The 23,689-nt window shown below is 44.2% G+C and overlaps 1 protein-coding gene across 1 annotated transcript in view; it reads right to left on the minus strand.

Annotated features, from left to right (window-relative positions):
- The window catches only part of DYNC1H1 (dynein cytoplasmic 1 heavy chain 1), a 92,678-nt gene that overhangs the window by 61,984 nt on the left and 7,005 nt on the right, over positions 1-23,689 (minus strand). Inside the window, exons 2-11 of the mRNA XM_033191286.1 lie at positions 18,620-18,707; positions 14,909-15,082; positions 14,415-14,670; positions 13,589-13,775; positions 10,342-10,613; positions 10,023-10,250; positions 6,631-7,707; positions 5,751-5,930; positions 4,546-4,695; positions 1-147 (exon numbers count right to left, since the gene is read on the minus strand). Of these exons, the coding sequence (XP_033047177.1) occupies positions 1-147; positions 4,546-4,695; positions 5,751-5,930; positions 6,631-7,707; positions 10,023-10,250; positions 10,342-10,613; positions 13,589-13,775; positions 14,415-14,670; positions 14,909-15,082; positions 18,620-18,707 (2,759 nt within the window). The remainder of the gene's footprint in view (positions 148-4,545; positions 4,696-5,750; positions 5,931-6,630; positions 7,708-10,022; positions 10,251-10,341; positions 10,614-13,588; positions 13,776-14,414; positions 14,671-14,908; positions 15,083-18,619; positions 18,708-23,689) is intronic.

Here is a 23,689-nt window from a genome sequence, read left to right on the forward strand (position 1 = left end):
CTGGTACCTCTGACTCTGGATCCTGGGTAGAGACAGTACAACCATCTTCCAGGCAAACATTTCCTGATACAGCTTGTATCTGCACTCTTCAATTGGCGGATTCAAGTAGATTACCTGATTGGTTATTCTTAGCTCATGAACGACATTCTGTGAAAGAAAGGTTTCATTTTTTACTCAGCAATCTATTTCAATACAATTTTTTTTTGTTTTAAGACAGAGTTTCACACTTATTGCCCAGGCTGCAGTGCAATGGTGCAACCTTGGCTCACTACAACCTCCGTCTCCGGGGTTCAAGTGATTCTCCTAAGCCTCCCAAGTAGCTGGGATTATGGGCATGTGCCACCACACCCAGCTAATTATACATTTTTAGTAGAGATGGGTTTCAGCATGTTGGTCAGGCTGGTCTCAAACTCCTGATCTCAGGTGATCCACCCGCCTTAGCCTCCCAAAGTGTTGGGATTACAGGCGTGAGCCACCATGCCAAGTCCTTTGGTTTTGTTTTCTTGAGATAGGGTCTCACTCTGTCACCCAGGCTAGAGTGTTGTGGTGACATGGGTCACTTGACATTCGGGGCTCAAGCAATCCTCCTGCCTCAGCCCCTCAAGTAGTTGGGACCACAGGCATGCACCATCACACCCAGCTAATTTTTGTTTTGTTTTTGTTTTTGTTTTTTTTGAGACGGAGTCTCACTCTGTCGCCAGGCTGGAGTGCAGTGGCACCATCTCGGCTCACTGCAAGCTCCGCCTCCAGGTTCAAGCCATTCTCCTGCCTCAGCCTCCCAAGAAGCTGGGACTACAGGCACGCACCACCATGCCCAGCTAATTTGTGTGTGTGTGGTTTTTTTTTTTTTTTCACTCTTGAAATACAGAACTTTATTTAGAAACTGTTTAAAATAGAAAAAAACCCTGTCAAGAAAGACCAGGTGGAAAAATGGGTTCCCCACAAAACGGAATCTTAGGGCAACAGAAGTCTAAGAGGCCACAAAAGAGAAACAGCACCACTGCCGTCTGAACCATGGCTGGTCACTCGCATTTTCTGGCATCGTTAGTCACTGAGTCCGGTTTCCTCTGAACTCTACACAGCACGCACTACACAACAATTTTATCATATAACACTTGCTTTCTACACACATTTCAGGACAAGCTACCACCAGAAACAAATCAATACAAATACATCAGAGGCTGAACAATCTCAGTAGCGGGTGAGACACATTCTGCAGAATCCTGCCAAAAAGGCCGGGCGCGGTGGCTCAAGCCTGTAATCCCAGCACTTTGGGAGGCCGAGACGGGCAGATCACGAGGTCAGGAGATCGAGACCATCCTGGCTAACATGGTGAAACCCCGTCTCTACTAAAAATACAAAAACTAGCCGGGCGAAGTGGCGGGCACCTGTAGTCCCAGCTACTCGGGAGGCTGAGGCAGGAGAATGGCGTGAACCCGGGAGGCGGAGCTTGCAGTGAGCTGAGATCTGGCCACTGCACTCCAGTCCGGGCGACAGAGCGAGACTCCGCCTCAAAAAAAAATAAATAAATAAAAATAAAATAAAATAAAATAAAAGAATCCTGCCAAAAAAAGGAACTGAATAGGCTGTGGGCAAAGCAAATGAAGGAGAGTTAAGGAATGAAATATTTTAAATATTAATAATTAATGAAGACACGGTACTGTATTTTCTGCAAAAGAAAATTAACATTTAGTAACACACTAATGAATTTTATCTCCAAAGACATTAGTGCACTGGCAAAGTATTTGGATTACAGTGGAGAGCTGTGGACAGCAGATACCAAAAACACCCCAGTCTGGCAGATCCCAAGGTAACGATGGCCTTCACTGACCACTCCCTTTGCCAGAGGTCCAGAAAGAGCTTGCAGCATGATCACCTGCCTGCTGGACTTCCAACTCTAAGCAGCAAACTTCAAGGAGCCAAAGAGGAGTCCCCAGGGGGGAAGGGGAGCAGAGAAGAGAAACGTGGTAAATGTAAACCTAAAAGACAGTAAAATGGGATACAATCCCCATTCAAATCCCAGAGATGTGGGCAAGTCCCCAAAACTAGTTGTTAGATTAAAAAAATGAGCACACCCCACTTCCCCAAAAATATAATACATAGAAATTTTGGGGATAACTGGAATGACAGAAATGCTCAGTGAAAACCGAGCTCTTCAACTCGCACATCTCAGGGCTGAAACACATCCTCTATTATCCAGGCAACGATGCCTCTTGCTTTTTAGCAGGGATGCAATTGGTCAGTGACACCAAATAACTTGACAGGGCAACTTTTTAAATGTTCCTTTTAGACCAAAGCCTAGGCCTAACCTTGCAAGACCTGTGACAGCAGCTTCCAAAGGTTCCAAGGTCTGGCCCTTCCTTCCCAGACACAATGTCAAACGCAAAATCTCCTCTCATGTTACATTTTATAATTTGAAATATGGAAGCATATTTTGAATACTCTTAAAGCATTTATTTATTACAGCATTCTCTGATTTCACATTAGCTTAAAATTGAGTCTTTCCATTTCTCCACTGAGGTGGCCGCCTCAGCATATTACACAACACCTTCTCCCACACTCAGTGTGACCCGCATCCACACGGTCAGCCCCACAGCCAGACTCTTCGTTTCCCAGGTGAACCAACTACATGTTAATACTGCTCTGCTACAAGGTAAAAGCTCCTAACTCAAACTTACTGGAAAAGGAGTGAAACGTCTGCAAAGTGCTCTTTAAGAAGAGGCACTTTTTGCTTATGAAAAGAAACCAGTGAGTCCTCTAAGGATAATGAAAGTCCTCTAAGGATAACAGGTACTCAAATGAACCTTCATCTGATGGGACATAAGTATATGATGATGTCTCAATATCACGACCTTGAGACCTGAGAAACTAGCACCACTGAAGCAGTGATACAAGTCAGGTTATCAGTTGTCGGGCAATGACTTAGGTTGACCAAGGTCAGGTAAGTCTGTGCCACCTGCCAGTGCTTTAAGCTAAACAAGAATTCCAACTTAGTCTCCACCAGACAGTCACGTGTTGCTGAACAACAGGGACACATTCTGAGAATCACGGTTAGGTGATTCTGTCACTGTGCAAACTCCACAGCATGTACCTACACAAGTCGAGATGACAGAGTCGACTGCCCACCTAGGCTACGTGGCATGGCCAATCGCTCCTGGGCTGCAAATCTGCACAGCATGTTACTGTACTGAATACTGCAGGCAACTGGAACACAATGGTAAGTATCTGTGTATCTAAACACATTTCAACATAGAAAAGGGACAGTAACGGGAGGCTGAGGCAGGAGAATGGTATAAACCTGGGAGGCGGAGCTTGCAGTGAGCTGAGATCCGGCCACTGTACTCCAGCCTGGGCGATAGAGTGAGACTCTGTCTCAAAAAAAAAAAAAAAAGAAAAGAAAAAGAAAAGGGACAGTAAAAATATGGTATCGTAATCTTCAGGACCACCACTGTATATGTGGTCTGTCGTTGACTGAAATGTCATTATGCAGTGCATGACTGTAATTGTATCAATTCAGAAACACTCATTTGCTTCTCTGGGACTTGGTATTCTAAAAAGTATGCTCTGGGGATGAATATCCAATAATAGTAATAGTCAAAGGTAAAAATAGAAATATTTAAAAATGAAAACATTTTTCAAGTGTAAGGGAAAAAAATAAAAAGGTAAAATGTAGGTAGGGAAACAAAGCCAACTGTTTCTCCCAGATCAAAGTTTTTACTGTTCTGTGAGGCCTTTTTATTGGTGACTATAACGCAAACACTATAAACACTTACTGTAAGGGGGACTCCTTTGTAACCACCACCAACAGCAGCAGATAGGGCCTCCTTACACAGTGCTAGCTGACAGAAGGATTCAGCTGTGTAGAAAGCTCACTAAGCTCCACACCAATGGGAAAGAGATGGCTCGGGAGGCACAGACTACTACTCTGTGTGGTGGCCACTGTGTGCCACCTTCTTCCCAGGGATGTGGACTGAGACCTTTGTTAAAACAGTAGAGTACGTTTCAATGTCATGGTCTGAACATTTTCTTCTGTCACTGTGCAAACTCCACAGCATGTACCTACACAAGTCGAGATGACAGAGTCCACTGCCCACCTAGGGCATTACCCGTAGTTCTTGAAATAATTTACTGCATGAATGTTTGGTAACAAATTTTTTTCCACAGTGTATTTTTTTTTTTTCTAAAATTTACTTTTTCATTTTGTAGGACTTAAAATAATTATTTTAGACTTTTAGGAGAGTTGCAAGGGAAGTACAAGGAGTTTCCACATATCCTCCACCAGCTTTCTCTAATGTTAACATCTCGCATGAGAGTGAGGGATTTTGGAAAAAGAGTGCAGAGGTGACCTGCCCTTCCCTTCCCATCACATCACATCAGAGGGCACATGACATCTGCACATCGCCACGGGTAAGGCTGACCTTCATCACCTGGTTAAGGTGGCATCTGCCACGTGTCCACACTAAGTGACCTTTTCATAGGTGCTTTTTAACGGGAGAGTTTTGTTATTGTACTTATTAGCAAATAGAATGCCACAGAAGTACTCACTTTGATCTTTGGCTCTCCACCAGGCTTGTGACTAACTTGTGGAGCATCTGTGTCCATGTCAACTTCTGCTTTATCTTCAGCTTGTCCAAGAAGAACCTGGGTCCAAGCTCTCAGGCCAGCTTGCAGACGGACGCCCAATATTCTTTCAATCTACAGACAACGTTATATTCTAAAAGTCAGCTCACAAAGCAAGCTAATTAGAAAGTGGTATGTGTTTCAGATCAAAGATACACAGTTCCTAACTATAAGCCTTCATCTCTCTCTTCTCAGAATCTCACTTTCTCCCAGCCACAGATCACTTGTTAGGCTGTGTTCTCCATCTTTGGATACCGAATCACCAATCCTTCACAACCTGTAACCTCTGCTATAAAATATCCTCCTCCCCAACACTCTCCTCTGGCGTGCTCTCTGAAGTCCACCAACGAGAAAAGGAATGGATTGGTAAGCGTGCTTTACACACACATACCAAACCTTCTACCTGCCCCCACTCATCTACAGGGATATATGGGTAGGGGCAGAATGTGGCTGGGATTTCTAAACTGGGTGTTGGGGAGGGGCAGGGTCATCAGAGGAGGTCACCTGGAGGGCTAGAAAAAGTAACATGAATCATAAGAAAAGCAAGGAAGGGCAAATAGGAAGTTATCAAATATCCAGCAAATAAAGGGAGTACTTTCCCCTCCCTCTTATCTCCCTGCTTCCAACTTAAACTTGATGTGAGTGCTGACATGCAGTTATCATAATTCGGTTCCTTTTGTGTGTGTGTGACAGGGTCTCACTCTGCCACACAGGCTGGAGTGCAGTGGTGCAATCTCGGCTCATTGCAACCTCCGCCTCCTGGGCTCAAGTGACCTCCCGCCTCAGCTTCCTGAGTGGCTGGGACTACAGGTGCTCGTCACCACACCTGGCTAGTTTTTGTATTTATAGTAGAGATAGGGTCTTGCTATGTTGCCCATACTGGTCTTGAACTCCTGGGCTCAAGCGATCTGCCTGCCTCGGCCTCTCAAAATGCTGGGATTACAGGCGTGATGAGCCATTGTGCCTGGCCACAATTCAGTTCCATCATCAGTTAAATGAGATTTTGGAGGGGAAGTGAACTATCACAGATAATTTCCAGGGAAAAATACTTTCTAGTGACAAACTAATAAACTTACTGGAGGGTAAGCAGAAGAAAAAGGAGGAACACGCAAGCAAATTCTAACCCTTACCTCCATGTCAAGCTTGTTGACCCAGATGGGCAAATTGGAATAGGAGTGCAGATTTAAGTCATCCACTGCTTTCTGGACTCTGTTCAAGATCTCTGAGAATGTCTTATGGTCATACATACAAGTTTCCAAGGAACGGACCTCTAGGTCTATTTTTTCTTCAATGATCAGCAGATCATCCACCTGAAGGAAGAAATATTTAATATTTAAAACACCCACTCACACTCTATTCCTTTATTCTCACACAACGTTCTCCTCGGGTATTATACATTGACAAATGCTCCAGGCAGTTCTTCCATAAGTAGCTAATCCTAGCTGCTGGGGTGAGAACACTAATCCCCACTCGCATGTCCTTGCAGAGGGAAGGAAAATGCATGGAACCTCCCCAGCTTCTCTTCCCTTACTCCCACTCACGGGAGGGGTGGCCTCTGATGGGTAAATCTGGGAGAAGGAAATAAACGTGCTCCATTCAGCTCCTCCTGTGACTGGTGAGCCAGCCTCGCTGTCATATGCATCTGGTCTGCTGGCAGCCGCAGGCTCTGGGTAGGTCATTAGCAGGCCTCCATGGCTGCAGACCTAGAGCCTGCTCTGCATTCAGTTGTATCAGCAACAAAACTGCATTCTGCTCTCTGTCAGACTCCTGTGTCCTTCAGCTCTCCACTTGTTTCTAAACTCAGGCTGTTACTTAATGGCCTCCCTGAAGCCCCAGCACCATCTAACAGCCTGGTGAGTGTACAAAGGGTCATCCTCCCTTGCAGCTCACATGGCCATATGCTGCATCAACCATGCATGCCTTCTTCGGGAGACCTAGTGTTTTAGCTGAGTTCGCTATTACCGTGCTTCATTCGTTACCAGGACACCTGAGGATTACACAAGAGCATACCTTTTCTTGGAAGTTGAAGACAGTCTCTGCTAAGCGCTGTACATACGGGTCAAGTTTGTAGGATTCCCACACCAACGCAATGCCTTCTGCGATCAGGGCCTGCACTTCCTTTTTCAAGCCAGCCACCAAAAGCGAAATGGTGTTCCGCTCCTCCACCTTCTCGCAGGTCCGTTCATAGGTACGAACGCTCTCAATCAGTGAGATGGCAAATGGGTAAAGCTGGTTTGCTTGATGGGCTTTGTTCACAATCGCCAGTGGGACTCGGAAACCAAGCCACTTGAGGTTCCGGACTTCTTTGGATAGTGTGATAATCTCAGGAAGAAAGTTAACTTTCAGCTTAAGCACATTTCCAGTTCGGCCCCGAACCCGAGCACTTTCAATAGTGAAAATGCGCCCCGAGACACCGAGGTTGCGCTGCTGCACCTTCCTCGCCCAGTCATCAAAGATCTCCTGTGTGTTGAGCTTCATACGGAAGCTGTCTCCATCCTGCTTCAGTTTCTGCCCCTCCACGTGATTTTCCCAGCCCTTGCCAAGGACGTCTTCCACCCGTTTCATGTAGGCTGTCAGCTGCCTGTCGATCTGTTTAGCCCAGATGATAGACCCCGACACGGGGGGCAAGTCACGAACGTGACTCATCTTACAGGCCTGACTCTGTGGGTACTGGACCTTGAACTTGTCGTGAAGAGACTCGATGTCATCTTTCACACGCTGGATCAGCTGGGTCTGGTATTCGCGAATGGCCCCACGGATGTGAGGCCTGACAAACAGTGCATTGAACCTCGAGAAAATCCTGAACATCTCGTTGGCATTCTTGGCTGTGCCAAGCTGATCTCGAAGGCGAGCAGTGATCCGGGTCTCTACTCTGTCGATCCTCTCATCGTACCTCTTCATCGCAGCCTCCCAGGCTTCCGTGCCCTCTTTGGAAACATCCAGCCCGTCCACTTCCTTGACGTTCTCATAAGCAAGGTTTACTTCCTCAATGGCATTCGCATCTGCAGCATCAAAGAGAACCTCAGCCACTTTCATATCTTGGGGTTCAGGGACCTCTCCTTGATTCTGTTGTGCAACTGCTGTGACCTAAAGGAGAAAGATATGTAATCAAGAAATGCTGACTAATGAAGGCTTTAAAATTTATTTTAAACTGGGCGCAATGCCTCACGCCTATAATCCCAGCACTTTGGGAGGGTGAGGCATGTGGATCACCTGAGGTCAGGAGTTCGAGACCAGCCTGGCCAACATGCTGAAACCCTGTCTCTACTGAAAATACAAAAACTAGCCGGGCGTGTTGATGCAGGCCTGTAATCCCAGCTACTTGGGAGGCTGAGGCAGGAGACTCACTCGAACCCAGGAGGTGGAAGCTGGAGTGAGCTGAGATCACAACACTGCACTCCAGCCTGGACAACAGAATGAGACTCTGTCTCAAAACAAATAAATAAAATAAACTTTATTTTTATTTTTTATGAGACAGGGTCTCACTCTGTGCAGCCTCTAACTGCTGGGCTCAGGTGATCCTCCCACCTCAGCCTCCCAAAGTGCTGAAATTACAGGTGTGAGCCACCATGCCTGGAAGACTTTTAAAATTCTGTTGTATATACCACACAAAAGCTACCAATTAGTAATACGGATTTTTAAACTTTGAGTCAAACACTTTAGAACCACAACTTAGCAAAGCCAAGTAATATACTACAGAGTATATTTTAACTCTGCACTACAAAGGTTTTTCAGACAATGTGGTTTTGTTGGACTAGATTTTTTTTAAGGAAGAATTAGTGAAGAAGAATGAAAGATAGGCCGGGTGCAGTGGCTCACGCCTGTAATCCTAGCACTTTGGGAGGCCAAGGAGGATGGATCACAAGGTTAGGGGTTCAATACCAGCCTGGCCAACATGGTAAAACCCTGGCTCTACTAAAAATACAAAAAATTTGCCGGGAATGGTGGCACGTGACTGTATTCCCAACTATTCGGGAGGCTGAGACAGGAGAATTGCTTGAACCTGGGAGGTGGAGGTTGCAGTGAGCCAAGATCATGCCACTGCATTCCAGCCTGGGCGACAGAGCAAGACTCCGTCTCAGAAAACAAAGAAAAATGAAAGATAAATTCAGAAGAAACAAAAATGTATAAAGAAATTACTCATTTAATTATTTTAATAAATCTCAGGTGTATGTAATTACTATCCATGTTTTACAGAAGAGGACTCTCAGAAAAAGTGATTAAATAAAGTATTCCAGTCATAGAGCTACTAAATGGTGGAATTAGGATTTAGAACCCAGGAGGTCTGACTCTAGGGTCCTTACAAGATGGGGGAAGGGACAAATGGATGGAAAACACTAACTAAGATTTGGATGGGCTGGGCATGGTGGCTCATGTCTGTAATCCCAGCACTTTGGGAGGCCGAGGCGGGTGGATCACTTGAGGTCAGGAGTTCGAGACCAGCCTGGCCAACATGGCGAAACCCTGTCTCTACTAAAAATACAAAAATTAGCTGGGCATGCTGGCTGGCAGCTGTAATCCCAGCTACTTGGAGGCTGAGGCAGAACTGCTTGAACCCCAGAGGCAGAGGTTGCAGTGAGCCGAGATCATACCACTGCACTCCAGCCTGGGTGAAACAGTGAGACTCAGTCTCAAATATATATATATACACACACACACACAAACACACATAAATACAGAATCACTAGATCCTAAGGACAACAGAAAGAAGTAATTTTTCAAAAAACACATTAAAACAATGCTTACGGGCAGGGCGTGGTGGCTCATGCCTGTAATCCCAGCACTTTGGGAGGCTGAGGTGGGCGGGTCATTTGAGCTCAGGAGTTCCAGAATAGCCTGGACAACATGGTGGGACCCCTCCTCCACAAACCACCCCTCGCTACACACACAAATAAATTAATAAATTAGCCAGGCATGGTGGGGTGCGCCTATAGACCCAGCTACTCAGGAAGCTGAGGTAGGAGGATTGCTTGAGCCCGGGAGACAAAGGCTGCAGTGAGCCAAGATCACGCCACTGTACTCCAGCCTAGGTAACAGAATGAGACTGTCTCAAACAAAAACAGGCTGGGCACGCTGTCTCACGTCTATAATCCCGGCACTGTGGGAGGCCGAGGCAGGTGGATCACTTGAAGGTCAGTAGTTCAAGACCAGCCTGGCCAACATGGTGAAAGCCTATCTCTACTTAAAATATAAACAATTAGCCGGGCATGGTGACAGGTGCCTGTAATCCCAGCTACTCGGGAGGCTGAGGCAGGAGAATCATTTGAACCTGGGAGGCAGAGGTTACAGTGAGCCAAGATTGCGCCACCGCACTCCAGCCTGGGCAACAAGAGTGAAACTTCATCTCAAAAAACAAACAAACAAACAAAAAAACCCACACATTTTTAGAATGCAAATCGTACCTGCGGCCTCAGGACCCTGACGATAACAGCTCTCAGCTGTTCATGCTGGCGTCTGAATTTCCTCATCTGGTCAAGGCGAGCCTGCAGCTTCCTGTGGGCAGGGTTGATACGCCACACCATCTTCAGATTTTCTTCCCTTTTTCTTTTGACGATGTCTCTCAACAATACCTGAAGTTTCTCATACTCATCATCCCAAGTCTGAAAAACTTCAAAGCACGCTACCATAACCTAGGATATAATTTCAAACATGAGGCTCATTATTAAGACATATTTTCATCTAAATGTCTTGAGATTAGTTTTCTTATATATTCAAACCTACTTTTTCAAATTCTTCATAAGCAACATGCATCAATTTCCTAGTGCCCAATACTTTGAGTAATTGAGAACTCAAGTCTCTTGAAATTGCCTCCACTAAACGCAGTGCCCTCTGAATAGGATATTTTGTGTTTCGGATCTTTCTCAAATGGGTGAAAATGGCAACAAGCGCCTGTCTTATTTTGTCCAGCTCCGTGGCAGACAGCAAATCATTCAGAGGGAAATCTTTCATCAGAGGATTATAGTCATTCACAGTTTCCAAAGCCTGTTTTAGACCTATATTAACAGAGAAAGAGTTAATGGTTTTCACATAAAGTAACAAAACTAAGTAAACTAAAATATGCAATTACAATGGAACATTTTGATGTTGCAAAAGATCTAGCAAGACAAAAACCATTACACATTTGAAAAACGTTATTAACAGGATAACCCTAGTGTTGTTCCATTTTTGCTTATTTAAGAGTACGAGCCAACTTACATACACTCTAAAGGCTGAAGGTGGCAGCCTCAGAGAATTTACCTTGCTTTGTTTTGCTTTCTATATCAGCGGCCCCCAACATGTTTGGCAACAGGGACCAGTTTCATGGAAGACGATTTTTCCACAGACGGTTGGGTGGGCAGGGGGGTGGGTTGTTTCCAGGTGATTTGAGCGCATTGTATTTATTGTGCACTTTATTTCTATTATTTTATTTTATTTTGTTTTTTTGAGACGGAGTTTTGCTCTGTTGCCCAAGCTGGAGTGCAGCGGCGTGATCTCGGCTCACTGCAACCTCCGCCTCCCAGGTTCAAGTGATTCTCCTGCCTCAGTTTCCCAAGGAGCTGGGACTACAGGTGCCCGCCCACACACCTGGCTAATTTTCTGTATTTTTAGTAGAGACAGGGTTTCACTGTGTTATCCAGGATGGCCCTAATCTCCTGACCTCATGATCCGCCCACCTCAGCCTCCCAAAGTGCTAGGATTATAGGCATGAGCCACCGCACCCAGCCTATTTCTATTATCTATTATTATTATTATTACATACTCACCATAATGTAGAATCAGTGGGGGCCCTGAGCTTGTTTTCCTGCAACTAGGCGGTCCCATCTGGGGGTGATGTGATGGCAGACAGTGGATAGATCATTAGATTCTCATAAGGAGTGCACAATCTACATCCCTCGCGTGCGCAGTTCCCAACAGGGTTTGTGCTCCTATGAGAATATAATGCGGCCACTGATCTGACAGGAAGCAGAGCTCAGGCAGTAATGCTCACTCACTGCTGCTGGCCTCCTGCTGTACGGCCTGGTTCCCAACAGGCTGCGGACTGGTACCAGCCTGGGGGTTGGGGACCCCTGTTCTATATTATTTTAACATTCTATCAGTCACAATTCAGTTTAGAAGAACTAAAATTTTACCCGTGAGAACATTAAAATTTAAGATTTACATTCATGGCTTAACTTAGGTGAATGTATTACTAACTACGGACATGGAATCACGAAAGTGCTTGGATCCTAATCTATTTATTGACTTTCTTTGGCATAAGATCAAAAAACGTATTAGGAAAAACACAAAGGTTTCAGAGGTGTTAAAAAAATCAAAGTATACATTTCAGCATAGTGAATGTGCAGGTAATGCGTGCAATGTGATCTAAGTAACTGGAAGGTTTCCACTTGCAGTTTCCTCTAAGACGTGGGTACCACAAGTTTTTTGGGGGAAGTGAGAACATGACAACTGCTACTGTCTTAATTACTTGTTCTAACATGTCTTCTGCGAGCACATAGTTGAACAGAAATGCCTAATAATGCCTCCTGTTCAAACACTGTAGAGCTAGTACGTGCTCACGCAGCTAAGTTTTAAAGTTTTTAAAAGAATTTAAAAATAATCATAATAATGACTGTGCGTGGTAGCTCATGCCTGTAATCATGGCACTTTGGGAGGCCAAGGCGGGAGGACTGCTTGAGACTAGGAGTTCAATACCAGCATGGGCAACATGGCAAGTCCCCATTTCTACAAAAATTTAAAAATGAGTTGGACATGGCGGTGCATCCCTGTAGTCCCAGCTACTTGGGTGGTTGAGGTGGGAGGACTGCCTGAGCCTGGGAACCGCAGGCAGCAGTGAGGTATGATCATGCCACTGCATTCCAGCCTGGGCAACAAAGTGAGACCCTCCATCTCTTAAAAAAAAATACATTTTAACCATCCTGGCTAACACGGTGAAACCCCGTCTCTACTAAAAAGTACAAAAAACTAGCCGGGCGAGGTGGCGGGCGCCTGTAGTCCCAGCTACTCGGGAGGCTGAGGCAGGAGAATGGCGTGAACCTGGGAGGCGGAGCTTGCAGTGAGCTGAGATCCGGCCACTGCACTCCAGCTTGGGCAACAGAGCGAGACTCCGTCTCAAAAAAAAAAAAAAAAAAAAATACATTTTAAAAAGAAAGAGGCCGGGCGCGGTGGCTCAAGCCTGTAATCCCAGCACTTTGGGAGGCCGAGACGGGCGGATCACGAGGTCAGGAGATCGAGACCATCCTGGCTAACACAGTGAAACCCCGTCTCTACTAAAAAAAAAAATACAAAAAACTAGCCGGGCGAGGTGGCAGGCGCCTGTAGTCCCAGCTACTCGGGAGGCTGAGGCAGGAGAATGGCGTAAACCCGGGAGGCGGAGCTTGCAGTGAGCTGAGATCCGGCCACTGCACTCCAGCCTGGGCGACAGAGCCAGACTCTGTCTCAAAAAAAAAAAGAAAGAAAAACAAAACAAAACAACACAACATCACTGGCACTGTTCTCCACTCAGAAAACTAAATTCATTTTGGCCACTTATCAGAATAGGAAGGAAGACAAAGAAGAGAACGGGGCAAGTAAAAAGAAGAAGAGAAAGCGGTACTGACTAGTTCTTTCCCACAACCCTCTGGGCAGACAGAACTGCTTTACTGAAACCACCTTCTCGCCTGGCCTGTCAAAAGCGCACCTGACTTTGTACCAACAGTACAGCCGCCTCATGGAGCCGCGCAGTGGGGAGACAAGAAGGAGTCTGTGCTCAGACCTAGAGACTGTTTCACGTTCTTACAACCCCTGAAGAGAAAGGGGAAAGCTAAGTGTGTAGGAGAATAATTTTCATTACTTGGAACTGAGGGAAAGATAAGATGTGATGTAAAAGAGGAAATCGTTAAAAATGACAGTACATCTATGAAAACTATAGTTTTCATTTAAATTATCAAGTAAGATCTCATAAAAGCCAGATCAATAACTTACTGATCAGATTATTAGTTCTAGTTGTTACCTGTGTCAGTGTCAAAACTGACGGTGGCATGGAAGCGCTTGCCATGTTTCAAGATATCCAGAGTCAGGAGAACTTCCGGGCTCTCCCGTTTCTCCTGGATGCGGTATAACGCACGTTCCAAGTTGAGCCAAAAACTAATTTCCTGTAAGGCAGTTCCCGATGCAGGATCTCGATCCAGTTTGGTCACCTTTGAAAATAAAATAACATCCAAGGGTATTCACTAAACAAGGTAGAAAAGATATCGTTAACTAAACACACGCATTACAAGTCAATTTTATGCTCAATGCTCTATCAGGGTGCTGACTGAGGCAATCTCACACTGGCCCCTGACCATTCCACCTAGACCAAGGCTAGTCCCGCACCGAACAGTCTCAGGACCAAGAGGAGGCACCACTAACACGCTGCCACGTAATTGACCTCACTGACAAAATCCAGATCAGCTTACCCAAAGATATTAAAGAGTAACATATTTTACATAACTTTCTTTTTTTTTTTTTTTTTTTTTTGAGACGGAGTCTTGCTCTGCCACCCAGGCTGGAGTGCAGTGGCCGGATCTCAGCTCACTGCAAGCTCCGCCTCCCGGGTTTACGCCATTCTCCTGCCTCAGCCTCCCGAGTAGCTGGGACTACAGGCGCCCGCCTCGTCGCCCGGCTAGTTTTTTTTTTTTGTATTTTTAAGTAGAGACAGGGTTTCACCGTATTAGCCAGGATGGTCTCGATCTCCTGACCTCGTGATCCGCCCGTCTCGGCCTCCCAAAGTGCTGGGATTACAGGCTTGAGCCACCGCGCCCGGCCATTTTACATAACTTTCAATCCTGTGCTCTTACTTTTTGAATTTCTCGGATCCAGCGGTTGACTCCAGACTGTAACTGATTAAGAAATGTCGGGTCTTCAACCTTATCACCAAAGTCTGTAACTTTCGGCTTTTCTCCACGCTCATAGCACTGTTTTGCAACATTGGTGATGATGGGATGAATCGGCAGGCTGATTTCCGGAATTTCAATATTTTGCTGCAAGTGAAGCAGTCCCATTTCGAGTTCTGCAATCTTCTTTTCAACTGAAGGAGCCATCTTATCACCATCCCTGAAATGACATTGCATACCTCAACATTTAGTGTGCTATTGGTCTCCAAGGAGAGTCTATCATTTCAGGTCTGTCAAATAGCAACGACACACATCCTTATTAATGCACAGGGTTTATACCCCCTTGGTTCACTAGCTTTACCCTCCCAATTCCCAAGTTTTACACCAAGTTCTACACTATCTCGTGAACATTCAGTGAAATGTAACATTCAAACACACAGAAGAAAACTGGTTTTTACCTGTCTGCCTTGCCAGACTCTCTAATATAGGACTTAAAAAAAGGAGCCACCGCATTGCTAATGAAAGAATGCAACGTTTCGTAGGGCGAGTCTTCACTGAGTGTAAGGACCCGGAGCTGAGAAGAGACGGGTTTGTCGGCATCAATCACGGGAGTACGTTTAATGAATGCCAAGCTAAAAGGAAAAATAAAACAAGAAATTAGACAAGTGACACTCCTAATTAGGCTTATTAACTTAAAAATCATACTAAGAATATACTGAAGTGTCGTTTTTCTAATAGTGAAATGCACTGCTTGTCTTTCTTTAGTACATACGTGAGAGCTACTGAATCAAGGTTATGGTTCTAGAACGTGAACAAGCATGAAACCAGGCAAAGTTAACTTGTCTCATACATGGGTTGAATTCATAATATTGGCCTAAAACTAACCTGTCCTAGAAATACAAGTTACGAGCCAAGCAGTACTTAAATCTGATCTTACACTAATTTGCAACATTTATTTACTGCACTAAGTAAACAAAAGTTGCTCGCTGGTTAAAGTGACAAGAGAGCATTCCAGGCTCCCTTTAGCCTGGTCCTACTCAACTCTTCCTGTTTCACCTCCTGCTATGTATCCTCTTTCCCACCCTGAGACACCACTTAGACCAGATGTCCCATTCCCTAAACACATCATGTGCTTTGTGCCTTTGCTTACGAAATCTATATTCATCTGCTGAAATTCTAACCCTCAAAACTCAATTCCAGTGTGACCTCTTCTGTGGGCTTCTCCTAATCAGAAGCAATCTCTCCAATCTTCATGTTTCCATTGTATTTTGACAAGTATTACAATTAGTTACGTATCTGCCAATCTTTCTCCCAAAGACAAGCTTCTTGAGAACAGGAAGCAGGTTTTATTTCTTTGTGTATTCCTCCATACTGCAGGTTTTATCTGTGTATTACTCTATACCTACTGCCACACCTTGTACACAACAGGCACTCAAAGTTTGTTAAATTAATGCCTTTAAGGTAATTAATAAAATTTGAATTTTCTAATTCCCTTGCCAGTACTTTATACACAATACTTCATTGGCCAGGTGTGGTGGTTCACGCCTGTAATCCCAGTACTTTGGGAGGCTAAGGTGGGCAGATCCCTTGAGGTCAGGAGTTCCAGACCAGCCTGGCCAACATGGCAAAACCACATCTCTACTAAAGATACAAAAATTAGGCCGGGTGCAGTAGCTCACACCTGTAATCCCAGCACTTCGGGATGCTGAGGTGGGCGAATAACTTCAAAAAGTTATTTGAAAACTTCAAAACCCCATCTATACTAAAAATACAAAAATTAGCTGGGCATGGTGGTGCATGCCTGTAATCCCAGCTACTTGGGAGGCTGATGGAGGAGAATCACTTGAGCCCGGGAGGCAGAGGTTGCAGTGAGCCAAGATTGCGCCATTGCACTCCAGACTGGGCAACAGAGCGAGACTTTGTCTCAAAAAGAAAAAAAAAAAATTAGCCAGGTGTAGCAGCAGGCGCCTGTAATCCCAACTATTTAGGAGGCTGAGGCAGGAGGATCACTTGAGGCTGGGAGGCAGAGGCTGCAGTGAGCTAAGATCGCCCCACTGCACTCCAGCTTTGGCGACAGAGTAAGACTCTGTCTCAAAACAAACAACCCCAAAAAACTTCATATAACTGTAAAGTAAATGAAGCTTTCTGATGTAACATATTGAGAAAGAACGAAGTCAATAGTATTTCTGCCAAAATCGTATAACCTGAATCTAAACATCGGGCAAACCCAACAGTTCCATGAAGCTATTCATTTGCAAATGTCAAACATGTCAGTGTCATATAAGGTACACAAAGGCTGAAGTACTACTCCAGATTAAAGGAATTTAGAGTGACAAGAAACTAAGTGTGATCCTGGACTGGACTCTGAATCAGGGGAAAATTACTATAAGGGACATCATTGAGACAATCTGAACATGTACTATAATTAGAGAATAATACTGTAGCAATCTTACACTTCCTGAATTTGATCATTGTACTGAGGCTATGAATGAGAATGTCCTTGTTCTTAGGAAATACACACAAGTATTTAGGGATAAAGGAGCATATTGTCTATAACTAACTGTCAAATGATTCAGGGGAAAAATGATAATGCAAAAGTGGCAAATATTAACAACTGATATCTGGGAGTGCTATATACTATTCACGCAACTCTTCTGTAACCTGAGATTACTCAAAGTAAGTTAAAAAAATGCAGAATCAATTATGACATTTACATATTTAAATCTGGATATGTCTACTAGGATACATTAGCACAATCCTTCTGAAAGGTGGAAAATCTGGTAACATGCATTAAAAATTTTAATGTTTTACATGTGAACTAGTAATGCTGTCTTTAGGATTTATCCTAAAAAGAATCAAATCTGTACATAGAATGTTTACGAGTTATTTGTAATAATGAAAAATCAGAGACATCCTGCTGTCCCCTGGTGTGTGTGGGAAATTGGCTCCAGGATTCCCCTGGGACACTAAAATCTGCAAATGTTAAGTTGCTTATGTAAAATGGCACAGTATTTGCATATAACCTATGCACATCCTCCAGTATACTTTAAGTCATCTCTAGATTACTTATAATCCCTAACACAACGTAAAACTATATAGTTGTTACACTAGCTGTTTTTTACTTGCTTTCTTATTTTTGTACTATACGTATTGCTTTTTTCCCGCAAATATTTTCTATCTGTGGTTGGTTGAATCTGCAGATGTGGAACCACAGATATGGAGGGCCGACTGTGATCTGAGAGTATTATCAGACATGCTACATATATTATAGCTCGAACAGAAGATAAATGCCATGATATGGCAATTAAAAGGACCATATTTTATAATTTATATTGTCTTGGAAATCCTAATTTGAAGACATGAAATCAAAGACACTGAATTTAAAGACCAGAAATCTTTTGAGCGTTTTCTTTTTTCTTTTTTGAGACGGAGTTTCGCTCTTGTTGCCCAGACTGGAGTGCAATGGCACAATCTCGGCTCATTGCAACCTCTGCCCCTGGGGTTCAAGCTATTCTCCTCCCTCAGCCTCCCAAGTATCTGGGATTACAGGCAGGCACCACCATGCCCTGCTAATTTTGTATTTTTAGTAGCGACGGGGTTTCTCCATGTTGGTGAGGGTGGTCTCAACCCAACCTCAGGTGATCCGCCTACCTCAGCCTCCCAAAGTGCTGGGATTACAGGCGTGAGCCACCATGGTGGGCTTGAGTGTTTTCTTAATGTGTTTGCCTGAGTCAATTAAGATTTACATTAATTTTAGGCCAGGCGCGGTGGCTCATACCTGTAATCCCAGCACTTTGGGAGGCTGAGGCAGGCGGATCTCCTGAGGTCAGGAATTCAAGACCAGCCTGACCAACATGGAGAAACCCCATCTCTACTAAAAATACAAAATTAGCCAGACATGGTGGTGCATGCCTGTAATCCCAGCTACCTGGAAGGCTGAGGTAGGAGAATCGCTTGAACCCAGCAGGCGGAGGTTGCAGTGAGCTAAGATTGCGCCATTGCACTCCCGCCTAGGCAACAAGAGGGAAACTCCATCTCAAAAAAAAAAAAAAAAAAAAAAAAAAGATTAATTTTCTTAGTAAGAATTTCTAAGTTTGAAAAGAAAAAAGATTCATATTAATTCTCACAAATTTATAATCTGAGATAATGGTAATATTCATACTACTCACCTATTGGATTTAACCCCATAATGAATGTCTATGTTGATGTTATAGGAAATGAATTCTTTTTCTTCTTCTCCTTCATCACCAACGTCCTCTACAAATCATAATAAATATATCAAATTAATATCAACATTTCCAATTTCTTATTTATCAACTGTTTAGACAATAACTATCCTCTCCCCACTCCCAACCTGACATATCAACACCTACATGACCTGGCATTATTTTTCCCTTCCCATCTGTTTTTTTCCTCACTCCTGACTTTGCTGTGTGACTCTGGGCAAGATGGTTGTCTGCGAAGTGGGGTAGTGTGGGCATGCCAGGGCTTCTGCAAGGATAACTGAGTTGGCGCTTGAAAGCACTGGAACAGGGCCTGGCCGTGGGCAGTGCTAGCCGCTACAGGCTATGGCCAAGTTCTCAGCGTCTCATCCCAGGAGGCTCATCCATTGTGCTTCAAACACAGAAGACACTTTCCGCCCCTGCTCTCAAGAATATTCTGCTCAGCTGTTCACTCAGCACCACCTGTGTAATGGGCATTTTACTAAGCACTTTACAGCTATCATATATTCAACCCTATGGAGTTGGTGTGACTATGATTATCCTTGTTTTCTCCTTAAAGAATATCAGTAACTTGCCCACAGACACTTGGGTGGGAAGCAACAATGTGAGAATTCAGAAGTTTGTGATTCCTCGTCATGATGTAGCATGGCCAGTTTTCATCCGGGCCAGGCCCAAGGCAAATCCCAATCGAGAAAACTATCAAGAAACATCCCAGGCTGGGCGCAGTGGCTCACGCCTGTAATCCCAGCATTTTGGGAGGCTGAGGCGGGAGGATCACAAGGTCAGGAGATCGAGATCATCCTGGCTAACACGGTGAAACCCCAACTCTACTAAAAATGCAAAAAAATTAGCCGGGCTTGGTGGCGGGCGCCTGTAGTCCCAGCTACTCAGGAGGCTGAGGCAGGAGAATGGTGTGAACCCAGGAGGTGGAGCTTGCAGTGAGCCGAGATCACGTCACCGAACTCGAGCCTGGGCGACAGAGGGAGACTCCATCTCAAAAAAAAGAAGAGAAGAGAAGAGAAGAGAAGAGAAGAGAAGAGCAACATCCCCACGGTCACCGAGAAGCATTCGTCTAGCCTTGCCCTCTGCTGCACCACAGCACTTAATCTGAGTCTGCTCTGGGTTTGACTTCTGAATGTATCTTCCTCCCCACCAGTGAGCTCTTGGAAGGCAGAGACCACGCTAGATTCCACACAGTACAACATGCACATGGTAGTCATTTTCAAAAGCTTACGGAGGCTGGGTGTGGTGGCTTACATCAGTAATCCCAGCACTTTGGGAGGCTGAGGTGTGGATCACTTGAGTTCAGGAGTATGAAACTAGTCTGGACAACATGGTGAAACCATGTCTCAGTTTTTTAATAATAAAATCTAAATTTAAAAAAGCTTACTGGAAATTAATAGTAAGAGAGCCTCAAGAAGCATGTGAACCAAATTTTGAAATTAAAAATCAAGACTGAAAAACTAGAAAAAGTATAATAGAAAATAAACCTCTACATCTAGTACTAATCCACGCGATGCCTGAGCATTCTAGTCAAATTATCTTTGCAATGATGCACTCCATTCTGGGCGACAGAGCAAGACTCCGTCTCAAAAAAAAAAAAAAGTCATGTAACAAAGGGAAGGCTAGGCGCGATGGCGCACCCCTGTAATCCCAGCACTTTGGGAGGTCAAGGCAGGCGGATCACCTGAGGTCAGCAGTTTGAGACCAGCCTGACCAACATGGAGAAACGCTGTCTCTGCTAAAAACACAAAATTAGCCAGGCATGGTGGCACATGCCTGTAATTCTAGCTATTTGGGAGGCTGAGGCAGGAGAATTGCTTGAACCCGGGAGGCGGAGGTTGTGATGAGTGGAGATCGTACCATTGCACTCCAGCCCAGGCAACAAGAGTGAAACTCCATCTCAAAAAAAAAAAAAAAAAGAAAGAAAGAAAGAAAGAAAAGGAAAGGGCAGTAGCTTTAACAGATCAAGTTCTATTGCTTAGAAGATATGTGACCTTGAGAAAGTCATTTTTCTTTCTCTGGGCTTCAAATTTGTGAGGTGTAAAATGGGCGGTGGAACAGGCAGTAGAATATTGAGTTAGGTGGTCTATAAGGTTTCATTAAGCACTAAATACTATGAAACCTGGTTATATAGGGTCTGAGCAAAAGCTATTTGCTTCCTTAGTTGTTGTTTTAAAAATCTTGCTTCTTCTGCAAGCATTTTATTTTATTTATTTATTTAGAGATAATGTCTTGCTCTATCGCCCTGGATGGAATGCAGTGGCTTCATCAGAGCTCACTGCAGCCTTATCTTCTGGGTTCAAGAGATCCTCCTGCCTTAGCCTCCCAAATAGCTGGGACCACACGCTCAAGCCACCACCTTCAGTGGATTTTTAAAACATTTTTTAGAGACAGGGTCTCTCTATGTTGCTCAGGCTGGTGTCAAACTCCTGGGGCTCAAGAGATCCTCATGCCTCGGCCTGGCATTACAGGAATGGGTCATTACCCCCAACCCTTGCTTCCTTAGTTTTAAGATGAGACAAATACAAAATTCACACTAAAGAGTATAAAATACTAGTCCATCTGGCCAGGTGCAATGGTTCATGCCAGTAATCTCAGCACTTTGGGAGGCCGAGGCGGGCAGACCACTTCAAGTCAGGAGTTCTATACCAGCCTGCTCAATGTGGTGAAACCCCATATGCACTAAAAATTCAAAAATTAGCCGGGTATGGGGGTGGGTGCATGTAATTTCAGCTATATGGCAGGTTGGGGTGAGAGAATTGCTTGAACCTGGGAGGTAGAGGTTACAGTGAGCTGAGATCAGTCTCAAAAAAAAAAAAGTGTATCTATCAAGAGAACAATAATTTTTCCAAATTATTGTTTTGGATATATTTGAATATAATTTTAGGAAGAGGAAGGAGTAGGCGGCAGAACATTCTAGTATGCCAGATACTTGCTATTTTTTAAAATGACCATTAAAAAAACTAAAGAAGGCCGGGCGCGGTGGCTCAAGCCTGTAATCCCAGCACTTTGGGAGGCCGAGACGGGCGGATCACGAGGTCAGGAGATCAAGACCATCCTGGCTAACATGGTGAAACCCCGTCTCTACTAAAAAAATACAAAAATCTAGCCGGGCAAGGTGGCGGGTGCCTGTAGTCCCAGCTACTCGGGAGGCTGAGGCGGGAGAATGGCGTAAACCCGGGAGGCGGAGCTTGCAGTGAGCTGAGATCTGGCCACTGCACTCCAGCCTGGGCGACAGAGCCAGACTCTGTCTCAAAAAAAAAACTAAAGAAATCAACCGATTTTTCTAACCACTCAAATGTGGCTAGACCACAAGAGAAATCACACTGCCTGAAAGCAGCCACACATGATTACAACCTGTAAAATGCAAGCAGAGAGAATAAAGAACTATCTCCAAACTGAAACAGCTGTCAAAGTAGTGCGATGATTTCCTCCCTCAATCTTCTGAACTTTCCATAACATTGCTCTACCACGTATATAAAATATGCCATCAAAATAACACCAAAACAATACACAGAAAATAAAATTAACATTCTATAAAGATCAAAGGAAATCACTGATGCAACTAAAAATATGGCTTGTTAACTCTGAATCATTTCTTCCCCTCCCATAAAGAGTCATCACTGGTACAAATAAAATAACGCCGAAATTGTGCAGTCAGGACACAGCATCTGAGCATGTGGCCCGCACTTCCTAATGCAAACCGGGTTAGGGGAACTAGGCGCCATTCCAAGAGATGAGTCACTGCTGTGTGGCGAGCGCTCTAGCTCTGTACTGGGAATACTGCAATGCAGTAGAATACTGCCTCAGCTCAGGAAGGCACACCCGATGACATAATCCTCAAACAATGATCATGCAAATAGATATTCCCTGCTGCTTTGTTAAATTCTAACTTCTCTTGATAATAACTTATGGAAGTCGCTATGAATCAGTCACAGAAAACATCTTGGACAAGTCTTTTTGTGTATATTCCCTATATAAAGACAAGGATCAAACACAGTTGAGTATGTCCGACTCTCATTTACAGTCACACAATTTAGGACATTGTTTCAAAAACTGCCATCAAATAATAATCTGACATTCTACTTTTCTTTCTTTTTTTTTTTTTTAAAGTTATTCAGAAGAGGAAAGACACTTGATTATTAATTCTTAATAACAAAGAGGCTGTTAACCCTGTTATATTTAGAAGCTTACATACGAACACAATCTGCAAGTTTGATTAGTTAATATCACTTTCAGTAAAATCTGAATCCATTTCCTTATGCTTGACAGTTACTAGTTGATACAAAGTTACTCTTAACATGTAACAGACCAATACTGTACTATCTGTCCATGCAGTCGAAGAATCAAAGTACTGGGCCTGCTTCATGAGCTCCTTCCCTGCAAGCTACACTGACACATTACAACAACTTGTGAACACTTTCTTGGTCAACTTCTGAGAGTTTATTGAATTTTTAGAGATGTTCAAAATGGCATTTAGCACTAATGTGTGTATACTTTTATTCAAAGACAGTTTAACGTATTTCAAACTACTAGTACTTTGTATCATTCAACTATGAATTATGTAAGTATTACATCTGTTTTATTTTTTTTTGAGACACGATCTCACTCTGTCACCCAGGCTGGTGTGCAGTGGTGCAATCATAGCTCATCACAGCCTTGACCTCTCTGGGCTCAAGTGATTCTCCTACCTTAGCCTCCTGAGTAGCTGGGACTACAGGTGTGCATCACCACACCTGGCTAACTTTTGTATTTTTTGTAGAGACAGGGTTTCTCCATGTTGCCCAGGCTGGTCTTGCTCCTGAGCTCAAGTGATCCGCCTGCCTCAGTCTCCCAAAGTGCTGGGATTACAGGTGTGAGCCACTGCACCCAGCCAGCATTATGTCTCAATGAAATATAAAAACTATGCAATTTCGATTACTTTAAGAACTGTATCGGCCGGGCGCGGTGGCTCAAGCCTGTAATCCCAGCACTTTAGGAGGCCGAGACGGGCGGATCACGAGGTCGGGAGAT

This window comes from Trachypithecus francoisi, unplaced genomic scaffold (genome assembly GCF_009764315.1).
Source record: "Trachypithecus francoisi isolate TF-2019V2 unplaced genomic scaffold, Tfra_2.0 Lachesis_group3, whole genome shotgun sequence".
NCBI classification, from domain to species: Eukaryota; Metazoa; Chordata; class Mammalia; order Primates; family Cercopithecidae; genus Trachypithecus; species Trachypithecus francoisi.